The sequence below is a fragment of the Acinonyx jubatus genome, chromosome E2 (genome assembly GCF_027475565.1).
Source record: "Acinonyx jubatus isolate Ajub_Pintada_27869175 chromosome E2, VMU_Ajub_asm_v1.0, whole genome shotgun sequence".
Classification (NCBI taxonomy): Eukaryota; Metazoa; Chordata; class Mammalia; order Carnivora; family Felidae; genus Acinonyx; species Acinonyx jubatus.
In genome coordinates, this window is record NC_069396.1 from 33,258,493 (window position 1) to 33,281,636 (window position 23,144).

At 59.3% G+C, this 23,144-nt stretch overlaps 1 protein-coding gene across 10 annotated transcripts in view; it reads right to left on the bottom strand.

The window, feature by feature from the left end:
* Positions 1–23,144, bottom strand: part of ADCY7 (adenylate cyclase 7) — a 59,272-nt gene that overhangs the window by 8,712 nt on the left and 27,416 nt on the right. For 9 of the 10 annotated variants that reach the window (XM_053210502.1, XM_053210500.1, XM_053210501.1 and 6 more), the window contains exons 2-17: positions 16,596–17,032; positions 14,619–14,822; positions 13,585–13,746; positions 12,702–12,851; positions 12,232–12,380; positions 11,310–11,421; positions 8,265–8,392; positions 7,936–8,094; positions 7,584–7,716; positions 3,924–4,115; positions 3,755–3,789; positions 3,169–3,252; positions 2,870–2,942; positions 1,400–1,497; positions 604–688; positions 93–218 (exon numbers count right to left, since the gene is read on the bottom strand). In XM_053210502.1, the coding sequence (XP_053066477.1) occupies positions 93–218; positions 604–688; positions 1,400–1,497; positions 2,870–2,942; positions 3,169–3,252; positions 3,755–3,789; positions 3,924–4,115; positions 7,584–7,716; positions 7,936–8,094; positions 8,265–8,392; positions 11,310–11,421; positions 12,232–12,380; positions 12,702–12,851; positions 13,585–13,746; positions 14,619–14,822; positions 16,596–16,766 (2,061 nt within the window). In that variant the 5' untranslated portion in view covers positions 16,767–17,032. Of the gene's footprint in view, positions 1–92; positions 219–603; positions 689–1,399; positions 1,498–2,869; positions 2,943–3,168; positions 3,253–3,754; positions 3,790–3,923; positions 4,116–7,583; positions 7,717–7,935; positions 8,095–8,264; positions 8,393–11,309; positions 11,422–12,231; positions 12,381–12,701; positions 12,852–13,579; positions 13,747–14,618; positions 14,823–16,595; positions 17,033–23,144 lie in introns of those variants that run through there. The other variant, XM_053210507.1, reaches the window with a different exon arrangement.

The window sequence follows — 23,144 nt, forward strand, 5'->3', positions numbered from 1 at the left end:
CAGGGTCAAACACTGGCCCCCTCCACCCGGGAAGCGTGCGCAGGCTTGAGGGGTCCTTGCCAGGGCCCGCCTCTCCCACCCCCGGAACCCACCAGGTTGACGATGGCGATGCTGAGCAGACTGCCAATGGTCAGGATGGCCAGGGACAGCCGCAGCAGGGGCTGGGTCTCCACCCTCTCGGAGATGGCCTGCAGTGTCCCTCGGGCGGGGCAGCACCTCTGTGGAGGCACAGGGTCAGGTGGCTGGCGCCAGCACCCGGACAAGGAGCCCACGGTGCAGCGGCCCGGCGGATGCGCAAGCTCCCAAGAGCTCCGCTAGTAACCGTCAGCAGGTGCGCTGTGCCCGTGCCCAGCCCAGAGCTCAGCACTCATGGGGTGCACAGACAGAAGGGACGTTCCCACCCTTCGGGCCGGGGACGGCCACAGCCACTTGGGGGCCACCAGCAGCCTGGGAGGGCAGATTACTGGGAGAAGCACCCAGCAAACTGTCATCCAGGCAGAAGGGGCGAAGTTGAGCACGGAGGGCTCCGGGGAAGGGTGGAGGCAGCGGGAGGGCCGGTGGGGCAGGGCCCAGCCAGGTGCCCGCTTGGGCTTTCCCACTCACCAGGAACTCGTGGGCAAAGCACAGGCCTAGCACCAGCCCCAGCACACAGGCCACCAGCCCGAAGGACACACCCAGGGCCGCCATCCTGGAGAGGAGAAGACCTTAGTTCTGGAGGACCGTCTGCCCAGGGCCAAGCCACAGGCAGGCCCCCCCACCCCCCAGCACCCCAATTCTCCAGCTCCCGGCCACTTCCTGCCCCTCCCAGACTACTGCCTACACTCAGCAAAGGGGATCTTTGAGAACTGTGGTCCAGCTGCCCCTGCACGCAGGGCCCGTGGTTCCACAGACTTTAGACTCCTGTCCGGCACCAAAGTGCCATATAAAAGTGCTGCCTATTTGGTCTTTATTAGGCACATACTGAACCCCAATCCTCGCAGACCCTTTGGCCAGACCACCCTTCCCGAAACCGCCAAGTAGCTGACCTTACTCCTTCCTTGTGACCTCACCCCCAACCCTTCCCCCCACCCAGCAGGGCCTTTGAAGCAGAAGCACGAATCTCCGCGGCTCCTGATACCCTGGCCGTGTGCCCGGAGAGGGCCCTAAGCCCACAGGGGACTGGGGAGGGGAGGCGTGTGTGGGAGAGGGAGGCCTGCAGCCGGACAGTCAGTGACAACAAAAATCAGCTCTAGTGACCCCAGGTGGGCGGCCACAACCCCAGTCCAGTTTCTCCCGTCTCAAAAACCAGCCCCCTCCTGCCGGTCAAGAGCGCTGGCAGGTCCTCTGGTGAGCCCTACAAGGTCACCACCCCTCCTGGCCCGACCCCAGTGGGCTGGACGGTCCCGCCACGCCAACTGACCTGGGCAAGAGCAGGACGTGAACGAGCAGGATGCAGACGAAGACGAGGCTGGCACAGGCGAAATAGTGGCGGACCCGGGGGATGGGCGCCAGGCGGTACTGGGGGCGGTGGGGACTATCAGGGGTGGCAGAGGCCCCGCCCACAGGGCCACTTGCTCTGACCCCTTCATCGCCCACCCCGGCTCGAGCTAATCACCTTAAAAACACCCTCCTTGAGCTCCAGGTGGCGATGGGACATCATCACGACCAAATAACCCTCATGAGCTCCACTGGGCATGGCTCCTTGATGTTTAGAGCCGTCCCTGCCCCTCCCCCACCCCGCCCGGGGTCTCTGACTTGATTTCCCAGGTCCCTGAAGAGCCCATGGCCCCAAGCCTGTGGATGGGAACCAAGTCTGAGCTCTGGGCTGGTGGTGGGTCCGTCCCCAGCCCAAACCAAGGCGTAAGGCCGGGGCTGAGCCCCTAGCTAGTGCTGTCTGCCCCCCTACACCGGGCACAATCTCATGGTCTCCAGCCACAGGGCTCCTACCGCAGATGAGCAGACTGAGGCTGGGACACTTGGACAGCTCAGTCAACTCGTGATGTTGGCTCAGGTCGTGACCTCGTGGTCGTGAGATCGAGCCACACATCAGTGGGAGCAAGCCCCGCACTTAGCGCAGAGCCTACTCAGGATTCTCTCTCCCTCTCTCCGCCCCTCCCCTACTCGTGCTCTCTTTCTCAAAATAAATAAATAAAACTTGAAAAAACAAACCAACCAACCCTGAGGCTCAGAGAGTCCAGCAGCCCACCCGGGTCACACAGCTAGTGGAAGGCTTGCTAGACAGGTTTCCCGATGACCACACCTCCCCCAGACTCCAAGCTCCTACGGAGCCTCCAGCTCAGGGAGCCCCAGCTAGAGAAAGACCCCCCCAGTCCTGGACGCTGAGAGGGGAGAGAGGTCCCAGCACTGGCCACACAGATCAAGGGTCTATGAAGTAGGCAGCAAGCAGCCATCTGTCCCACCACGTGAGGTTTCAGTGGCATAACGTGTGTACCCGGGACACTGCCAGAACCCAGTAGGCGCTCAAGAAATAAGTAAACACTTGGTACAAAAAGCATGTCATCGTGCAGCCAGAGGGAGAAGCCCTTTTTCCTAACTATAAGGCTGATATTGTCAGACTAAGGCGTGCACTGGCCCTTATGGGCAAAGCTCCTAGCATCTGAATGGAGCCTCTCCCTGACCCAAGAGGGAGAATCACTAATGGGGGCGGGGGGGGGGGGGGATGGCATATCAGGGGTGAGCCAGCAGGAAGAGAGTCCAAACAGAGCCAGACTGGGCCCCACCCCCACCCCCACGGCCAGCCGGGGTGACTCCCCACCACCATCCCTGAACAGACGTGGGAGTTGTTGGCTGTCCCACAGCCTTCACTTCCGCAACCCCCCACCCCCAGGCCTTGGAGCCCTCGCTCCTGGGGCTGCTCAGGGGCCCTCACCTCTCGCTCAAAGCCCTTCTCCAGGAAGATGGACCCAAAGGTGTAGAAGTCATCAGACTTGGAGCAGCAGGGCCTGGGGGGTGGCAGACACAGGCCGTGAGACCTAGCCCGGGGGACTAGGGGGCCCCACCCTTGGGAGGAGATGGGGGAGGAGACGGGGCCCACCCGCAGGAGGCGAAGGAGCCACCGTGGACACAACTGGATCTGGGCCTCCAGACACCAGGGCGCAGGGTGGGCCTGGCCAAATGGGGAACCCCCATCCGAGGGGGACAGGACAAGGAGAGGCCTCAGAGTCTCACCTCGTGGAGCTAAGCCCCTCGATGGCCGAGAGGATCTCCTCATCGTAGGAGTCGTCCTCAGACCTGCCCTTGGGGGATGCACTCCTGGATAGGAAACCCGGAAACCCACAACTGCATCACCCCAGGACCACAACTTGCCCAAAGGCAGGAGTGTAGACGAGAGGGCTCACCCGGATGGGTCCCCAGATGCCTGCCAGAGGCCCCAGGGACACAGGAAGGTCCCACTGAGGCCTAGAGAGGGCAAGTGGAGACCCCACACCAAGCAGCATCACCTAGCTGGCCAGCAGCTCGATAAGAAGCAAAGGACAGACCTGGGCCCCCAGGCTAAGGCCTTTTCCGCTAAACACACACGGGTCCCTCACACCAACCCCACTGACCTGACTGCGGGGTGGGTACGCAACTCTATTATTGTAAAGTTCTGATTCCTAGAGACACTTTGAGCCAAGCCATGGCAAACTCCATGGTCAGGGTTGCCCTCCTGGACAGAGGATGGTCAAGGCAGCCTGCCTGGAGGAGGTGACGGGGGCAGGATTTGGCCAGGAAAAGAGGCCACAGGTTGACAGAGAGGAGGGCGCAGTGCATGTACCTGTCAGGGGCCCGGTGGCGCCGCAGGGGAATGGCCTGGAAGAGAAGGGAGAGAGGAAGTTATTCTGCAAAGCAGGACCCGTAAGTCTGTCCCAAAACTGGGTCTATCATCTCCCGCACTCTCGGATCCTCGGGGCAGGTGCAGAGCAGTCTGGGAGGGAGGGTCCTACCTTGGGCCTACGTCCGTTGGGGATAGGGGTCTCGTTGCTGCTCACGCTCTCGCGGTGGTTGAGGTGTGCAAAGGGCCGTGCGGCCCCCCAGGACTCGAGGTAGCGGGTCATGCGCACGGACGCCCTCATCTTCAGGGCCACATCCCCCTTGGGCTTGGGGAGGTGCTGGCTGGGTGGGGGCGGCTGCTGGCTCTGTGGGCAGACACAGACACAGCCTGTCTAGTCCCCTACCCTCAGCCCAGGAAGGGGCCACTGTCCGGGTCCTGCCCAACCCCCCCCCCCCCCCCCCCCCCGCCCGACACTGAATGCTGCCCAGAGCGCTGGCCAGGCTGGTGGAAAGAGAAAACAGCAGAAACACTACGGGTCTGCAATCTCCTTGGGGACTGGCTGCGGCCCAGGACCCTCTTCGGCTGGGCTGCAGGGCAGGTCCCGGCTCCAGCCCTGTCCTTCCAAGGCGGGCAGGACACTGGGGGTCACACACAACTGTGCACAGCCCCTCAGATCCTTCCCCGTGTCCCCAGGGAAAGATCGTGTTAAAGTCCTAAGCCCTAAGGCCCCACTGGGCCCGTGAAGCTCTGTGGAGCCACTGTCCTCGGGGCCTGAAAGCCCACTGGCCTCTCCCTGCAGAGACACCCTGGGGAGACAGTGCCCAGGAAAGCCACTGGCCGCCTACCCTGCCCACCCACATGTGGCCGGCACACGTCCTTCCTGAAGGAACAGCTGCAGGAAGAGGACTGTGGGCCAGGAACCTGAGAGACAGAGCGCCGGCCAACAAGGGGCCAGCCCAACCCCTTGGGGCAGCGTTCCAAGGCATTCCCCTCATGTGGCCCCCACACCACAGCAGGGACCGTTACTTGCCATGTGCCTGCCGTGGCCGTGGCAGGCCCGGGGTGTCTTAGCCAGGCCCTGCCTCTCCATGGCCCCCTTCCCCCACAAGGAACAACAGCTGGGGACCCCTCCCTACTGGGGAGGGTGGGCAGGACTAGAGAAGAGAGAGAGCGCCAAGGCCACCAAAGACAAATTTGGGTCATCTGCAAGTCCCCTACCCTGTGAAGGTTCCTGCCTTCCAATAGTCCCTGTCTCCTTGGGTCCCTGCAAACACCCACATGGACCAGCACCTACAGCCACAAACACTCGCTAAGCCACAGGCGGCAGCTTGCCTGGAAACTTCTAGCCTCCTTTCGGGATAGAAACATTTTTAAACCCTGAGAAATGTCCGTCTGCCCCACCGGAAGGAACAGCTGGAGTCCAGCCTCTGTGAAGAGTTTTGGGGTCCAGAGAATGTGCTGTGCCCTACAGACAGCGGCCTGCCCTGGGGTCAGGGGAGGCCACATTCTCTGTCTCCCCTCCACTGGTGGGTAACTCTACCCACACAGCACCCAGCTGCTCAAATTCAGGGTCGCTAGCACTTTCCAGACACCTGGGCTCCCCAAGAAATAAATGTCTATAAAGATCCATCAGCTCAGGGACGCCTGGGTGGCTCAATGGCTTAAGCGTCCGACTTCGGCTCAGGTCATGATCTCGCAGTTCACGTGTTCGAGCCCCACGTTGGGCTCTGTGCTGACCGCTTGCTCAGAGCCTGGAGCCTGCTTCCGATTCTGTGTCTCCCTCTCTCTCTGCCCCTCCCCCGCTCACATCTGTCTCTCTCAAAAATAAACATTAAAAAACTTTTGTTTAAATAAAAAAATAAAGATCCATCAGCTCAGAGTAAAAATGCACCTATTCAGAAGCAGGAACGGGGAGGTCACTTGTGACCTTCAGCAGCCCACAGGTGACCCCACCTGCCACCTCTGGACACTTGTCCCCCAGGGGTCCTCACACCTAAGAAACGGTGTCAGAGCCCACAGAGGCCCAAGATGGGAAAGGGCCTCCATGTCCACAACAGGAGACGACCCTGAGCTTGCGTGTGGTGGCCTCTGTGCACACACAAGGACATGTCTCCAAAATATGTCATCAGGTGAAGAAAGCAACAGGGTGGGGCACGCTACCCTGGGCTTGGCAAGGGCAGATGACCGTCTCTCAGTCTATTTACATGTGCACAGACCTGTCTGGGCAAGGAACTCAAGAATCTCGACCACGCCGGTCCCCTTTAGTGGGGACATGCCAGCTGCACACAGGATGTGAGGGCGACTGTCCACAACACCCCCTTCGTGCCCTCTGAATTTTCAACTCTGTGAATGAATGACATTCAACCAAGATGGGGGAAGGCAGGGCTGCTGGGGAAAATGTCAGACGCCCCGTGAGATCCTGCCCAAAACATGCTCATGCTAAAAACTTCTTCTTTGCTGTTTACGTGAAACTCAAGCTCGCCTAGGGGCCCCGTGGTTGCCTGGCTGAGGCGGCGGCCCGGCGGGACCGTGCCCACCGCTGGCCTGCAGGACCAGGGCTCTGCTTCATCAGCTCACAGGCTCTCTGAGCACCTGCTCCACTGTCGGGAAGCACTCAAGGTGCAGGGACTGCAGCCTGGAGAAGAGGGGCCCCCCTGCCCCAAGGTGGCCCACGTGCAGCTCACGCAGACAGTAAATAAGCAGAGACGACAAACAAATGGGAGCATCTGAGCCCTCAGAGCGAAGAGGGCTGTGGGCAGAGACAGCAGCAGTGGCAAGGGTCCTGGGGTACAAAGACCCTGGCAGTGGAGGGACAGGGGCTGAAGGGCTCTCAGGAGGGAGGGGCGGGGTGGGTGGAAAAGAGGGTGGGGCCCAGAGCTGCGGGGTACAGGGTGAGGGGCCACACCATATTCCATGACAGCCCCAGGTACCCGGAAAGAGTTTCCCCAGAAGCTCCCTCAGCACCCATGGCCCACATTAGGGGAGGGGACGCTGCTGAACAGTTCCCATCCCCGAGGAGCAGGATGGCGCCCCTGGGGCCTGGGGAGGCTCACAGGCCGGCCCTCTGCCCCCCCACAGACTGTCGGGACAGCTCTGAGGACGGCCAAGGCTAGAGAGAGAGGGAGCTGGAAAGAGCCTGTCGGGGCTGACATTCTTGAGCAAGTCCCAAGGATGATTCACCGAGGCCGCCAGACGAGCGGGCCTCCCGTGGCAGGAAAGAAGGCCTGTGTGGGCGCAGGGCAGGGCCAGGGCCTACCAGCCTTACGGCAGCCCAGCAGCTACCCCTGCCACGGGGTCCTGAGGAAAGTGGGGTCTCCCCACCCCCCAGCAAGTGACGGCACCAGCCAGTTAGGCGGCCACTGGGGGGCAGAACCCTAGGCTCCCGCCTAGTCCCACTTTCCTGACTCAGCCAAAGCACATTTTAAAAATGTGTCTTTTCAAAATCGAGGAAATTAGTGACAACCCCCCAGAAAATAAAGTAACAGCGACTATCATTTCTGGGACGTTTATGAGGTGTCCCTTTATGGTGAGGGCCTCAGTCAGACTAGCTCCTCCTCCTCCTGCGGTAGGCACTGCTGTTATTCCAATGGCACGGACAAGAACACTGAGGCCCAGAGGCACTGGAGCCTAGAATGTACTCCGTGATGCGGAGCTCACCCCTACCCTGGGCAGGCTGTTACCCCATGTCTCCACAGCCTGGAAGAGAAAAGCACTCTCCCCTCCATGGGGATCTTCCCCCAGGGTGTGGACCCTGCTCCCCCGCACAGCCCCGGCTCCCAGGGTCTCCTGAGCGAGGCCCTCCCGCCCGGCTGCTTCTTCTGAGCCCTCGTACCCGGGGGTCGATGACCAGGTAGGTGTGGATGTTCATCTCCTTCAGGTGGGGGTCCCGCTGCTGCCCGTGCCCGTCCTCCACCTCATACGCCTTGTCCAGGTGGTTCAGCGTGGCCTCTGTGATGTGCACCCGGCTGGGGGAGACACGAGTCAGAGCAGCAGGGCCCAGAGGAGGCTGGCGTCCACCGGGGGGGCGGGGGGTGGGGGGCACCATGGGCGGGGCCAAGCAGGCCAGAGCCCGGACTGGCTCCCCCAACGCGAGGTCACTGCTCCCATCTCTGACCCCACCCTAAGCCCCCAACCCAGGGTTGGCCCACGGCCTCTGACCCCGCCACCGTCCTGCTGCGCCTCACCCAGGGACTCCAGCCGCCTCCATCCTGTTGGCCAGAGACACGTCGTGGGACCACACGTCGTACTGCCACTTGCGCAGCCCAATGACACCACACAGCACGTTCCCCGAGTGGATGCCCACACGCATGCTGATGTCCACACCTGTGGCCTCTCGCACCTGCCTGGGCAGAGCAGTCCAGTCACTCCATCCCAGCCAGGGCTGCTGAGGGACCCAGGCGAGCCACTTTCGCCCCGAGCCTCAGTTTCCTCAACTGCAAAGTGGTTCCAGTGCATTCCCTACCACGCGTTGGGAAGCAGGACCCAGTGCCCCGGTTCTGCCCATGGTACCTACTTAATGGCCTCACACATGTCCAGCCCCATCTTCACACAGTTCCGGGCATGGGTGGGCAGGGATACGGGCAGGCCCGACACACAGTAATAGCAGTCACCCAGGATCTTGATCCGCATACACTCATTGGCCTGCAGGGCAAGGCAAGCAGGGGCCTGGTCGGCAGATGGCTAAGAGCTGGGGTCCACACGTGCCAGGCGCCTCCCCATACTCTCCAGAATGAGCCAGACTCCTTCGTGGCCAGACGCTTCCTCTGGGGTACCAGCCACCAGTAGCCGCTTCTGGGCCTGACAAAAGGACTGGGGATACGGAGGACTCTCCAGAGGGAACCCCTAAGCAAGAATCAGGGGTCAGAGCGGGTATTACCAGGGATGGCCACCCGAGTGCCTCTGGGAGAGGCACTGTCTTTGCTTCATCCGGTCATGCAATGCTGAAATGTCCGTGAGCTCCCTGCCCCACCCAAGTCACTGGAACACACAGGGAGCAAAACAGACAAAACTCCCCACAACGTGGGGCTCACACACTAGCGGCAGTTAGACACTAAACTAGACATCCAGCGGTGAAAGTGCTAAGGAGAAAATGGAGGGCTAAAGGCTGGCTAACCTCCTGGAACACAGGTGTCCTCGGCCTCCAGATCTGGTGCCCGGCCCTCCCATGCCAAGCCTCAGTGACCAGGTAGGGCACCATCCCTCCCATTCAGTCCCTGTACCAGCCACGCCTTTATGAGCAGTCCCTTTACTAAACCTTCTTCCAATGACCTCATTTGAGTGAGTGCCAGTTGTTTCCTGCTGGGCCCTGGCTGCCAAGGGATGGGAAGACAGTGGCTTTTCTAGAAAGCAGCAGGAACCTTGGAGAGGGCCTGGAGGCCCAGCCTGAAGACTCAGGCTCAGGGCTCCAGCCACCCTCATCTCCACCCCAGACAAGCACAGCGCTGCCCTCTGGATCTGGGCTGTCCGTCAGAGACTTAAGGGAGCCCACATCCCCCAGGCTGATGCCCCACCCTGACACTTAGAAACCAGGGAAGTTAGGGGCGCCTGGGTGGCTCAGTCGGTTGAGCATCGACTTCAGCTCAGGTCATGATTCACGGTTCGTCAGCCCGCATCCGGCTCTGTGCCGTCAGCTCGGAGCCTGGAGCCTGCCTTGGATTCTGTGTCTCCCTCTCTCTCTGCCCTTCCCCCGCTCGCACTCTCTCTCTCTCAAAAATAAATAAAACATTAAAAAAAAATTAGACAATAAAAAAGAAACCAGCGAAGTTGTGTATGTTGGGGGTGGTGGGGTCCTGAGTCCAGATGTGGTGCAGGTGCCTCTGGGAGGGTCGGCCCTGGCTCTCAGAAAGAGGGTACGGATCTGGAATCTGCTGATAGGACAGAAGTCTGGGACCAGCCCTGCCTAGGAACTAGACACTCCAGCTGGAATGCGTCCCTCTCCCCATCTGTACAAAGGACCTGCCTCCTGCGCCTGCCACAGAAGGAAGGTGGCGTTCAAGAGGACAACAGCAGGTCCCCAGGCTTTGTGGCAAGCAAAGAGCCACCTGTGACTGGAAACCCAGGCCCTTGGCCCACATATGGCCCATCTACTGGGAACTCCCACCTGCTGGTTTAAGAGATGTCATGAAGGAAGGAGGCTCCTGAAGGAAGGCTCCAGACTAGACAGGCTCTGAGTCACTCGGTCCACAATACCCCAAGGGACAGTGCTCCAGGGCACTCCTGGCCAGTAGTGCTCTCCGGTAGTTTAGCCACCCCCCGTGGTGGTCATTCTCTAAGACGGAGGCCACTCCTGGGGGGCCAGTCCCTCCTAGAACAGAGCAGCTCTGACCATGAAAGAGTCCTCCTGCTGCAGGGCCCGAACTCACCTCCCATCAGGGTCCACACCACTGGTTCTCCACACACGGAGTCACCCGGGAGGCTCTTAAAATCTCTCCCAAGTGTGGGCATGGGTGCTAGCATTTTATTTAAGCTTTCAACCTGATTCAGGTGTGCAGCCAGCATAGACAGCCTTGGCCTTCAGTGTTAACACTTGGGTCTCTCCTTAGTGGCCACCACTAAGCCTGTCTTCACCGGAAGCTGGCCCAGCTGCTCCCCAGGCCCCCCAGCTCCCTGCACCCCTCTTCAAAGCACATAGCATATAGGCTGGGAGCAATCTGAGGGCAGGGCCAAGGCCCCCACTTGAGCTCAAGGCTGCCACTCGGCAGGTCTCGGGACCATTCGGTAAATTAACGAGTAACAGTACACACACACCCACACACACACACACACACACACACACACACACACACACACGATCCCCCGACCCACAAATGTCTGTTCCCTGCCCCCTCCCCCAGTCCCAGTGCTGCTCGTGAAGATGAACAGTGATAGCCCAGCCCAGCCCTGCTTAGTCTCCAGACCTCTTCCTGGTCAGCTGTACCTGGGAGACCCTCCTCACCCAATGCCCACCCCCACTCTGGCATCTGCCACATTCCCCAGGGTCCCCGGATCAAGTTCTCCTCATCTCAGCCCTAGGTCCTTGCATGTCTGACCCTGGGGCTTCATCTCCCTCATCTTCTGTCCACTCACACTGAGCCACGCTCACTTCAAGGGCCCCCAGAGGCTTCCTTTTATTCCAACCTTTTGCACATGCTGTTCCCTCTGCCCAGAACCATTGCTTTTCCTCTTCAGGGTCTCTTTTTAGGTTCCTCAAACTCTAACGTGCACACGGTTCACCAGGGATCTTGTCAGAAGGCACCCTGTGGGTAAGGCCCAGCATTTTGCAAAGGCCTCCCAAGCTCCCTGGGGAGGCCTGCTTCTGATGCCCTCATGCGGTGAGATAGAGCCATCTCCTCCTCCAGGCAGCCCTCCTGAGCCCCTGTGCATCCCCCGACGTGTACTGGCAGTCTCCCCCCTGACCTCACACTCTGGGGACAGGATTCTGGCTGCCACCACAGAGCCCTCGGAAGTGTTTGCTGACTGAATGCTACGATTCAGGCCTCCGCACACCCATGTCAGCACAGCACTGGGCACATGCCACCCGTGGGGACAAGGGGGGCAGCACAAAGGCCCGCGGGCTCACCTTGGCGATCTGGTCGAACTTGCCAAAGAGCTCGTTCAGCATCACCACCAACTCTTTGGGGGAGCAGTCGCTGGCCAGCCGCGTGAAGCCCACGATGTCGGCATAGAGGATGCTGGGGGCAGGGGTGCAGCCGGAGGGTCAGAGCCAGGTCCCTGGAAGCCCCTGAGCACCCGCCAGCCCTGAGCCCAATCACCCCGGCCACTCCTCAGCCTCCATAGGGACAGGAGAGAAGCTCGGGGCCATAAAGAGGAATTAACGTTCCAGAGGCTTAGTATTAAGGCAAAACACAGCAAGCCCCAGAGTCACAGGGCCATCGAAAACTGTCATCCCCAGGCCCCTATCACTGCAGACCACAGGATGGTGCTCTCACAGGCGCCTCGGAATGCCTTCCTCCCTCCCCACCTTTGCACAGACTTCAGAACCAAGCCTGCTGGTGAGACGAGACTCCGTGCTCCCTCAAGCCGAGCTCCACACCCGACACTCAACATACACACACTACCCTTGTAGGGCTCCCATTCCACAGATGAGCACACTGAGGCTCTGGTTAAGGCCCGCTTCGAAGCCAGAGCTTCAGTTTGCACCAGATCTCCCAGCTCAAAGTCCATGAGTTCCAGACCAGCTCACAGACAACCTCACTGAGGTTGGTGCATTCAAATAAGATTCTGGAGCCGCTGTGAATCTGCCAAAGACGGCTGTCAGGACCAGGGGACTTCGCCTCTTTTTAGGGGGGCCTGTGCCCCCTTGCGGATCACCTGAAAGGACCCCTCTCTTCCTAGAGGCCCCACTTATGTGCAGAGCTTTACAATTTTAGGGGGCTACTGGATCTCTCCCGACACCAGTCTGGTCTGATCCGACCCCCTGGGGAGACAAATGGGGAGACTGAGCTCAGATTCACCTCCCCCAAACCCCCTGTGGGACCCACCTGACGTTCTGGTGCCGCTTGACGTACAGGCTGTGGAAGTTGTTGTCGGGCATGTAGTGGCGGTCCCCGCGCTCCTTGAGCCGCTCGATGATGGCCAGCTTCATGCCCATGGAGATGTGGGCGGGCAGCACCGACAGCAGCAGGTTCTCCTGAGCACCGGTGGAGGACAGGCAGGGGGGCTTGAGGCCCCAGCCTAGGTGGCTGGCCTCTGTTTTCTCTACGTTCCTTCCTGCTTTGCCTGGCGCACCCTCCATCTCCGCTGGCCTGTGTCCTGCCACCAGCCTCCCATGTCCCCAGCAACCCCCAGGGGCAAAGCTTGCACGGTTGTCCAGTCATGCGGCCCATGCTCACACTGTTCAGTGAGTGTCTGACATCCACCGAGAAAGGACACAGGGCGTGGGGCCTGGGAGACAGCCAGGCAGGGCCGGGGAGGACCGGGCTGTGGCTCTAGGGGGAGGCAGGGTCCACACCTGCTGACGCTTCTTGACGCGCAGTTTACGACGGATCTGGATGCACTTGACAGTGTAGGTGAAGAGGTCTCGGGAGGCGTCCTGCATCTGGTGCTTGTGGAAGGCGCCCGTGAGATTCCCACACAGGAAGATGACAGCGTTGGCCAGCAGCTGAGGGCGGGCAGAGGGCAGGCTCAGCATATGGCTTGGCCTGTGCCCTCAGGCTACCAGCCCCCTCGGCAGGCTGGCGATGGCACCCCAACCCCATTCTCTGACCTTCAACCCACTCAGGCTGGCACCCTTCCCAGACAGGCAGGGAAACTGAGGCCCAGACAGGTGCTGGTCCTCTAGAGTCACTGTGACGATTAGACCAGGTCTCAGGCTGGGGACCCTGAGACCAGGGAAGCAGAAAGGCATCATCTCAGTTCGGCCCAGAGGACAGTCACAGAAGGCATGGCATCCCGATAGGTGCCCAGAGCTCCGGCTTCTGTCTCCCAGAGCTGACACCAGGCCTGGTCAGAGGAAAATACCTCTCCTGGCCACCACTAACTGTGAATGTTTCACTCAATGCAAAGACACAAGACAGGGTGCCCAGGGATATGCTCCCAGCCCTATCAGCATGGGACTCTGCAGGTGACGCTGAGCTACACAGCAGGACTGGAGGAGGGCCAGATCGTCAGGGGCACCACAGGCCAGCAAAAAAAGGCCACAGGCATGGCCCTGCCCAGGGGGCCGGCTTCCCCAGCTGACTGAGGGAAAGCCTAGCCTGGAGGCCATCTGTCTGCAAAACAGGGTGCTGAGGCCTCAGGACCGACTCGCCCACACAGGACTCCGCCGCCCTCGGGACCAAACCACAGCCCCTGCCTCCACCTGCCCCCCTCCTGGGCCCCTGTGCACACCTCACCTGCAGCCCTGCATGGACACTGGGTGTCGTGAAGGCCTCCATCAGAGTCCCGATAACGAGGAGGTGGGAGATGCTGGAGACTGCCCCCGCCACGACGGCCCCCTGCATGCTGAAGGGCAGCAGCGTGTACACCACGAACACAATGAAGAGGAAGAAGGGCACCTGGGGGCAGGGAATCGTGAGGTTCAGGGACTGGCCCCACCGCCCCTGCCCCAGGACACAGCCCCAGACCGAGCTGACATCAGGGCCCCTGCAGTCTCTATTCTTCTGGGGATGGCCCCCAAAACCCGAATCCTGAGCCCTCTGCCCCCAGGGCGGCCCCTTCCCCTCCCAGTGGTGAGGGACAGAGACAGACTTGCAATAGAATGAGAAAAAGCCGAATTCTGCTTCTGGGTCAGACCCAGACAACAGTATCCATCACTTCCTATGAGCTGATTTATGATCTGGGGCCGAGGCCAGGACTCCCCAGGAGTCAGACTCAGGCCCTCGTGGTCGAGGGAATTCCCGCCTGGCACCCACTGCCGGGGTTCTCCCTCCACAGGAATGGTGATTGGCAAAAGGCTGGGGCAGGGTCGGCTCACTGGCCGCCCTCCGCAGATCAGCCCAACCTGGGGATGGCCCGCCTGGGAATGAAATGGCACAGGGGAAAACAGAACAGAGGGCAATTGGGACCCGGCCATCCCGCTGGAGCCCCGGGACTGGCGCCCCCAGCCTTTCCTGGCACACGGGCCCGTTTGTGCCTTTCTGCCTCTCTCAGCTGGAGTTGTGTCATTTCCAACCAAATGAGGGTCTGCCTGCAATGCTCCAGCCGGACATTCACAGGGACACTCTTCCCAGTTCAGCCATCTCTCCAGCTCAGAGAGCTGACAGGGGCCCAAGATCAGCCCAGGGCCCACCCTATGTCACAGGCCCATGGCCTATGGCAGGAGGAAGGCCCAAGGCCAGCACACTGAATGCAGGCACGAGTTTCTGGGTGCACAGCTGGGTGGTGGCATCCAGCCCCTGGGGACACCAGGGTCCCCCCACCCTGTTACCTGTGCCCCCATGTGGGTTGTCTTTATCCATGAGTCGAACACCAGCACATAGCCCAGCATCATAAGGCAGACCCAGATGAGCAGCGCCGAGGCCCTGAGCCACCGCCGGACGAGGCACTCAACATAAACCAGCACGTAGAGAACCACAAACACAGCAAGTGTGAAGAAGGTCGTCCCCAGGACAGTCTGGTGTCCAGAGGGGTCCTGGGCAGGGCAAACATACACAGAAATGCCTCAGCTTTCCCCAGTGAGGCACTGCCTCCTCCAGGAAGCCTGCCAGGCTAGCCTGTCCAGGCTGCCCCGAGCAATGTCACCTGTGTTCTCCACACGGGTGACATCTATGCTCCGTCTAAACACCAAGCTCTTCCTTACCTTCAGGCTTTGTGCTGTCTTGGCTAAGGTTGCCTTCACCACCATCCTTCACCAGTCGCTTCCTGTGCAGCCCTGAGATCCTGCACAGCCCAGCCCTGTGATGCTACCACTCCCCAACCCCTCCCTGTCAGGCCTCCTCTGCTTCCAGGGTGCTCTGTGAGGACCTGCGGGGGACAGATAGCACCAGAGTGCAGGAGCAAAGCCGTGGAAAGCCTCCTGGAGGAGGCCACTGCTCCTGTCTGTTACAGAATGAATGGAGGTTAGGAGCAAAGGCTGACCAAAGGCGTCCCAGACAGGGGAAGAGCTGGAGCAAAGAGGCAGAAGTGTGACACTGGGAGGTGGTTGACAGGAAAGGAGAGTCACAGCTGGGACAGCACCTGGTTTCCCCCAGGAGCCCCTAAGCTCCACGGGCACAGAGGCTGATCTGGGGGCCAGCATACAGTAGGTATTCAGTAACCATTTGCTGAATGCAGAAACCAATGTCCTGCGGTTTCCAGCCACAGACACAGGCAGCACCGACAGTGCACCCACTGAGTGCTGGCTGCTGTACCCATATCACCCTGATAACACCCTGTAGTCTCTGAAGTTTTCTTCTAGAACTCTGCTGCTGCATACAATGGCTACTAGCCACGTGTGGCTATTCAAGATTAATTTTACACCAGGGGCACCTGGGTGGCTTGGTCAGTTAAGCATCTAACTTCAGCTCTGGTCATGATCTCAAGGTTTGTGGGTTCGAGCCCTGTGTCTGGCTCCATGCTGACAGTGTGGAGCCTGCTTGGGATGCTTTCTCTCTCCTTCTCTGTTCCTCCCCGACTCATGCTTTCCCTCTCAAAATAGATGAATAAACTTTAAAAAAAAAAAAACAACAACTCAGTTCCTCAGGGATACCTGGGTGGCTCAGTTAGTTAAGCATCCAACTCTTAGTTTTGGCTCAGGTCATGATCTCTCGGTTCATGGGATCGAGCCCTGCTTTCAGGCTCTGCAGTGCTTGGGATTCTCTCTCTCCCTCCCTCTCTGCCCCTACCGTGCTGATGCTCTCGGAAATAAGGAAGGAAGGAAGGAAGGAAGGAAGGGAGGGAGGGAGGGAGGAAGGAAGGGAGGGAGGGAGGGAGGGAGGGAGAAAGGGAGGGAGGAGGGAAGGAGGAAGGGAGAAATTAATTTACTTTTTTAAAGCTTCTGTTCCTCAGCCACACTAGCCACGTCTCAAGAGCAGTGGCCGTGGTGGGGCAAGGCCTAGGTCAGAGATGACAGCAGGGGCGTCTGCCTCAAGACCGGGGTTGAGAAGGACTCTGAGGCCAGAGAAGGAGTGCTGGGAAGAGGGAGTCATGACACGCAAGCTGTCCCAGACCTAGGTCTTCCGTAGAAGTTGGCTTTGGAGAAAAGGAGTGTCGTTTACTTGGCCAAATGAATAAGCTCGCAAAGCACCCCAGACTTCAAAATTAAATTAAAATTAAAAGCCTAACTATGCTCCCGAGCACGTCACAGATACAGAGCTTCAGGCTGAGAGGAGTCCACGACCTGCCGTGGGAGGTCGTGGGAGGCCTCGCAAGCCCAGAGCGGCAGAGCCGGGCCCCGAACCCGCCGCGGGCCGGCCGCCTCACTCACCCCGCAGACGAAGGCGATGACGATGAGGGCGACGCAGGCAGTGACAGCCACCAACAGGAGCGTGAGCAGCAGCGGCCCGTGCTGGCTGGTGAGACGGTACTTCTCGTAGAGCACGTCCTGGTTCGGGCCCTCCTCTCCCTCGTTAAGGAAGTAGCGCCCCTTGGCTGGCATCTTCCCCCCGAGGCCCACCCGCCCGGCAGTGCCCTCAGGAGACCCCACGGCCTGGGGAGCATCTGTCTGCAGACACCCTCCCTGGTGGGCCTAGGCCTCCGGCCTCTCGGAGTCTGGCAGGCCGGGCTGGGCAGGGGCCCCCTCAGCAGGCAGCCGCGTGGGCCACACAGGGCCCGCTCCGCTCCGCGGCCAGGCCGGCTTACAGCACCACTGGCCTCTTCCTCTGCATCCGGGCCGGGCTGACCAGACACACGGGGTCCTCGGCTCTGCGGAGACACAAAGCAGACCCGGGTCTGAGTCATCAACCTAAACCCACACCTAACTCCTAGGTCCTGTTTCAGGCTCTGCGCACAGGGCCGGTTCCCTGTGTTTCCCAGGACTGCAGCAGCCACTAGCCACATGTGACTATTTAGAGTTAACTGGGTTAAAAATGAAATTAAGGGGCGCTTGGGTGGCTCACTAGCATAAGCTGGTTTCAGTTCAGGTCATGATCTCACAGTTCGTGAGGTCGAGCCCAGCGTCAGGCTCTGTGCTGACAGTGCGGAGCCTGCCTGGGATTCTCTCTCTCCCTCTCTCTGTGCCACTCCCTCCTGCTCTTTCTCTCTCTCTCAATTTCTTTAAAATGAAATTCAACGTTCAGTCCAGCCGTCACACCAGTCACATTTCAAGTGCTCAAAAGCCACACACGGCTAGTGGCTATTATATCCGGCAGCACAGATAAAGAGCATTTCTATCATCTAGAAACTTCTACTGGACAGCACTGCCCTAACAGTTTGACTGTTTGACTTGCATAGGGAGGTGGAGGTCTCTGATCCATCCCAGCGAATTCTGTGTATGGCGTGAGGCAGGGATCAACCTTCATCCCTTTCTTCTACATGGGCATCTGATGACCCCAGCAGCTTCTGGAGAAGCCACCATTCTCTCCTCAAGAAGTTCAGTGCAGCCACCTTTTGTGATAAGTCAGGTGACTGTGCATGTGGGGTCTGTTTGCAGGTCCTTGCCCAAAGACCACACCCACCCAACTACTGGGGCTTTGTAGTGAGTTCTGTGTCTCAGACCCCCACGCCCGCTACACCCAGACCCTCCCCCTTGCGTTCATGTTACATTAAGCTTCCACGAAAGACTGCCTTTTTTAAGTACATTTTTTAAGTTTCCACTGACAAGAAGTTGAGAAGTTTGCAAGCTCCACTTCATAGAAAAGGAGCCCAAACCTCAGAGAGGGAGCACAGCGGACACTTTACGGCAAAATTGGGAGCAGATGCCAGGCTTGCAATGCTCAGCCCAGATGGACTCCCTCTTTCCCAGCACCATTCATTCATTTGCTTATTCATTTATTCCAAAAAGGCAGTTAATTGTGCCTGTGGCCCCCTAGGCCCACTACATACCTCCCGTGTGCCAGGCAAGCTCTCTCTCCCCCTGGAACTCCCAGTCCCCAAAGAGAGAAAGTTACCCAAAAAGGTGCCATCCCTACATGCAGGGGCTGAGGCCTGCGGGCAGCTGCCATATTCCCAGCGGGAACCCTGTGTCACAGGAGCAACCCTGGACCAGGAGTCCAGGCTCCCAGCATCCTCCAGGCCTGCCTGAGAGACCGGAAACAGGACAGGGCTGGTGGCAGAGGGCAGGGAGGAGGTAAGATGTGGGAAGGCTCAGGGCAGTCACGAAGGGCACGAATGGCCACTGGCAAAAGCTGTGAAAGAAAGAGTCCAGAGCCCCTACAGGTAGAAGAGCAGGGTACCCAGAGTCCCTGCGTCTGAGCAAAGCCCCCTAGTGAGTGCCCACCTGGGATCCGGGAGCCACCTCAGACCCTGGTTGGGCCCACAGCTACCAAAGAGCCCAAAGCGCTTAGGCAAGTTACAAAGCTGATTTCTACATGAAATTCTGATTTATGAATGAGGGCGGCTAATTTAAACACTGGAGCCGTGCCACCCCCTGGTTGACAACCTCTAAATCTAAACCAACCAGTCTTTATTCCACACGGAGTGTTTCTGGAGTATTAACCATGTATGCCTCGCCCTATGTGGTAGGGTTTACAAAGCAAGATCAGGTCCCCGCCCTGAGAAGCCCCCACTGCAAAGCTCCCCTAAACCAGCTCTTTGCGGTCACAACAGCAGAAACACTGTCAGGCCAGGTGCCCACACCCACATATTCGCTCTCAAGTTCATGACCTGCAAAGGCCAAGGAGGTACAGCCGTTTTACAGATGCAGAACGGAGCCCAGAGAGGTCGAGTGGCTTGCCTAAGATCACACAGCTGGAGTTGCTTGCCAGAAGGGCTGGGATTCAAAGCTGGGTCTACCCGCTCCCGAACGAGGGCTCCTGGCCCGACCTTTCTGTCTCGCTGAACTGAGCCCTGTGAGCAAGGGCAGCTCCCGGGAACTGAACCACAAGTGCACACACTGCCCATCTCTCTGGCCTGGCACCAAACTCCAGTGCCTCGGGACTGGACTGACAGGCTGAGAAACCCCAAACACCACGGGGCCAGGGCAACGACTCCCTGCAGCTGCTCTAAACCCCAGGCAAAGCCCTCAGACCAGAGCTGTGGGCGGCCAGGACACGCATGCACACACACACACACACACACACACACACACACACACACACACAGCACCTTTCACCCCACTACTGACCTGCCTATCCAGGCACACGAAGCCCAGCTGAGGCAGGGGTGAAGAGAGAGGAGCAGTTGGAGGGTTCCCCGGGGGAAGGGGGGGAACCCTCGCCTGGTAAACACCGCTCTTGGGGATCTAATTAGGCCACTTCCTGGGCAATGGCAGGTGGGCAAGGGCGTGGACAATAGCCCTGGACACAGGGACTTCGGCCCATCCAGGGACCAGGTCCCACTCCTGGAAGAGCAAAGCAGGGCTGGGAGGAATGACCGTGTTTATCGCTCCTGGTGAGAGGCCTGGGAGCCCATGGCGGCATCTCCAAAGGCCAGCGGCTCCCTAGAAGCAACCCCCCCAAAGCTGGACACAGAGGCCCCCCCTACCAGGGAAGGCTTCAAGGCCTTTCTGCCCATTCACCAGTTCTTCTGCTGGTCACTGACAGCTGGCAACTAGGAGGGCCCCACAGAGGCCCTGAATGAAGGAACTCCTTTGCCAAGCCTCCAACAAATGACCCTTGGCTCACCCACCTCAGTGACGGGGAGCTCATCGCCTCTTGGGCGGTCTCCTCCAGAAGTGAGCACTCCTTCTGGCTGTAAGGCCCACCTGAGGCCAAGTGAAGCCGACCCCCATCGCTCCCTCACCCCCACCCCAGTGGTTCTGTCCCAAGTCCAAAGACACCAACAGCAGAGACACACATATGGGACAGTCAAGGCCCCTTTACCTGGAGGAAGCAGAGCCCAGGGGTCAGACCTCACGATCACCCTGGTAGGGAGAATAGGGCAAGCAGCCCATTTTACAGTGGAGGGGACCCCCAAGGTCCAGTTGGGAGGGGACATTATTTCTTGTGCTGCTGGGATTGTCTCTCCCACTTCAGTCCCTTGGCTCAGGGGCCACGTCAGCCGGGCTGGCTCATCATCATCATCCCTCTCAAACCCCAGTGACTGGTTTAGGGACAGTCATGTGACCACAACCCTCTGAGAACCTTCTTTGGGACTTCTGCTGACCCACCGAAAAGAGATACTCTCTTTTGCTGGTGGCCTACAGCTGCTTGTGGCCACTGGAAGTCACCACAGGAGACGGCCCAGTGAGAGTGAAGCCAACACAGAAAACTGGAGAGAGACAGAGACTTGAAAATACCCCCGAGCCCCTGGATCCAGCTGTGCCTGAAGTTCAAACAGCCTCCAGATATTTCAATCACACGGGACAATCATGCCTTTTTCAGATAAAGCCAGTTTGTGCTTCTGTCACTTGCAACCAAGAGGCCTTCTGCCCCAGTTTACTGTATCTGGGAAACCCTCATGGCCTCCTGATGGGTCCAGGGTCAGGGGGCAGAGTCCCATGTAGCTCAGGGGCAAGAGCAGGTGCCCGCAGATACGACTGGCCCCAGCTAGGCCTCCTGGAAGGGGGCTGGGCCAAGGAGGGGAACTTCCCTTGCCCATACCTCTGTCACCACATCCCGGACTCCACAGCCCAGAGCCAGCCAGGCTGCACGGAACCCGGTCCAGCAGGAAGCTGGGGCAATGGGCCTCCCCACATCTTCTCCAGTGGCCTCCAGAGACTCCCTTCTGTGGGATGAATTAGGGAGCCCCGGGGCATACTTGCATAGAAATGGATACCAAAGGAATCAACCTCACTCCCCCAGAGCACTCCTGTTGGGCCCTGCGCTTCCCACAGCCCTGTGCCCCATGAGAGAGGGGGGCGGGCAATGCCATCAACAAAATCCACCATGTACTTACTGCGTGCCCAGCGCTGTGGGCTCAAACTCCGCACACCCGCCCCGCAGGGCAGTATGACTACTGCTTCCATTTTATGAACGTGGGAACACAGAGAGGTTCAGTCATTCTCCTGAGGTCACACAGCTAGTAAAAGAGAGCTGGGACTTGAATACAGGCCACCTAGGCTCACCTCTCATCCTGCCCGACACTCTCACGGTGCTGACATCCCCAGAGCCCATAACCTCTCAAAATGCTAACCCCTTCCTGCCCTCCCCTCTCAAAGCCTAGGACCGAGGGTGGGAGGAGGCAAAGTGTACTCCATCAAGGTTCCTCCATCCGCCTTGAAGAAGTAAAGTCAGAAAGCCACGTCAGGAGGTCTCCTCTAAGCCAGCAAGATCCAGGAGCACCTCTTCCTACAGGAAGCCCTCCAAGCTACCCACACACACCTTCTCCTCCTTTTCCTACAACTGAGGCAGGGCTGTGGTCTCCTTGCCAAATACTGACTGGGGGCTCCAGGTTCCTCAGCCAGAAGAACCGCCGGAAATAGGGAGGCTGGGACTTCAAATTATGAGTACAAGACCGGGCCCTTTGGGGTGCTCAGGATATCCTTCCCCAGCAGAACTGGCTGATCCCGCAGCACCCTCAGTGCTACCACACCCCTTGGGGAGTTCTAGCCCACCCCCAGCTTTCACAGACACAGACAGGGCACCCACTTCCTCACCCAAGCCGCACTGGCAGGAATCCCGGCCTGGCTTCCTCTGGCCCAGCCCAGCAGGCCTTGGAGCTGCACAGGGCCTGGGGCCCCGGTGGCCTCAAAAGGAGGAAGTGGGGGCTTTGGGGTGTGCAGGAGGGGCAGGCAGGCGTGAGGAGAGGCCCCACCTCGGCCCCTTGGGCTCAGTCCCTGCACCCAATCCAGCCTGGGGTCCATGATGCTGCAGCCCAGAACCCACAGACACAGCCTTAGCCTCCTCGGCTAGCCCAGCACTCAGCTTGCTCCACGGGCTGTGTCACAAGCAGATTTTTATTTGCTGGGGGCGGGGTGGGGGGGGTCTCATGTTAGGGCATCTCCCTCAGGAGACCCAGAGTTTTGTGAAGGGGACCCAGAGGGGCTCTGCCTGGCAAAGTCCCGGCATAAAGGGGCACCACCCAAGAAACCTCGTGGGACCGAGGGATTTCAGCCTGACTGCCATGCACGCCCTCCCCTCCACCAACACCAGAGCCGAGCAGCCCTCAGGCCTCACCCCCTCCACACCTTTGCTCACGCAGGGCCTGACCTCTCTCCCCACACAGGTCTCTCCCAGGCCTTCCCAGAGTCCTGCCAATGGTCCCATCTGTCAGACATCCCAGCACCTGCCTCACCAAGGTGAGGCAGGGTCTGTCGTGGTAGGATCTGTGTCTACGTCCTGCAGCTGGGCCCTGGTCATTGCATGTAGACCAGACGGAAGGACAGACAGATGGACCGATGGACCCACAGATGAACCAACCGGCTGGAATCTTGAACCAGGCAGAAAAGGCAGGGGAAAGCAAACAGGGCAGCTTTGGAAGAAGGAGGGAGAGCCCATCAGGGCAGAAGGAGGTGAGGGGCACCTGGGTGGCTCAGTCGGTTCAGTGTCCGCCTTCAGCTCAGGGCATGATCTCACGGTTCACGAGTTTGAGCCCCTCATCAGGCTCTGTACTGACAGCTCGGAGCCTGGAGCCTGCTTCGGATTCTGTCTTTGGATTCTGTGTCTCCCTCTCTCTCTGCCCCTCTCCCACTTGCACTTGGTGTCTCTCTCTCTCTCCCTCTCTCTCTCTCTCAAAAATAAATAAACATTAAAAAAATAAAAATAAAATAGAAGGAGGTGAGAACATGAAGGAAGTGTGTCCCTGAGAATGGGAAGTGCTGGTGGAGGAAGCACAGGTTCAAACCCCAGCTCTGCTCCCATGGCCATACGTTCCAGTCGCTCACACTCTGAGCCTCAGTCCTCCTCATCGGTAAACTCGGGTGCTGATACCCAAGTCGTGGGGAAAAGTGAGGTGCAGGTCATGATAGCCAACAGGCTGTTTGCGAGGACAAAATAGC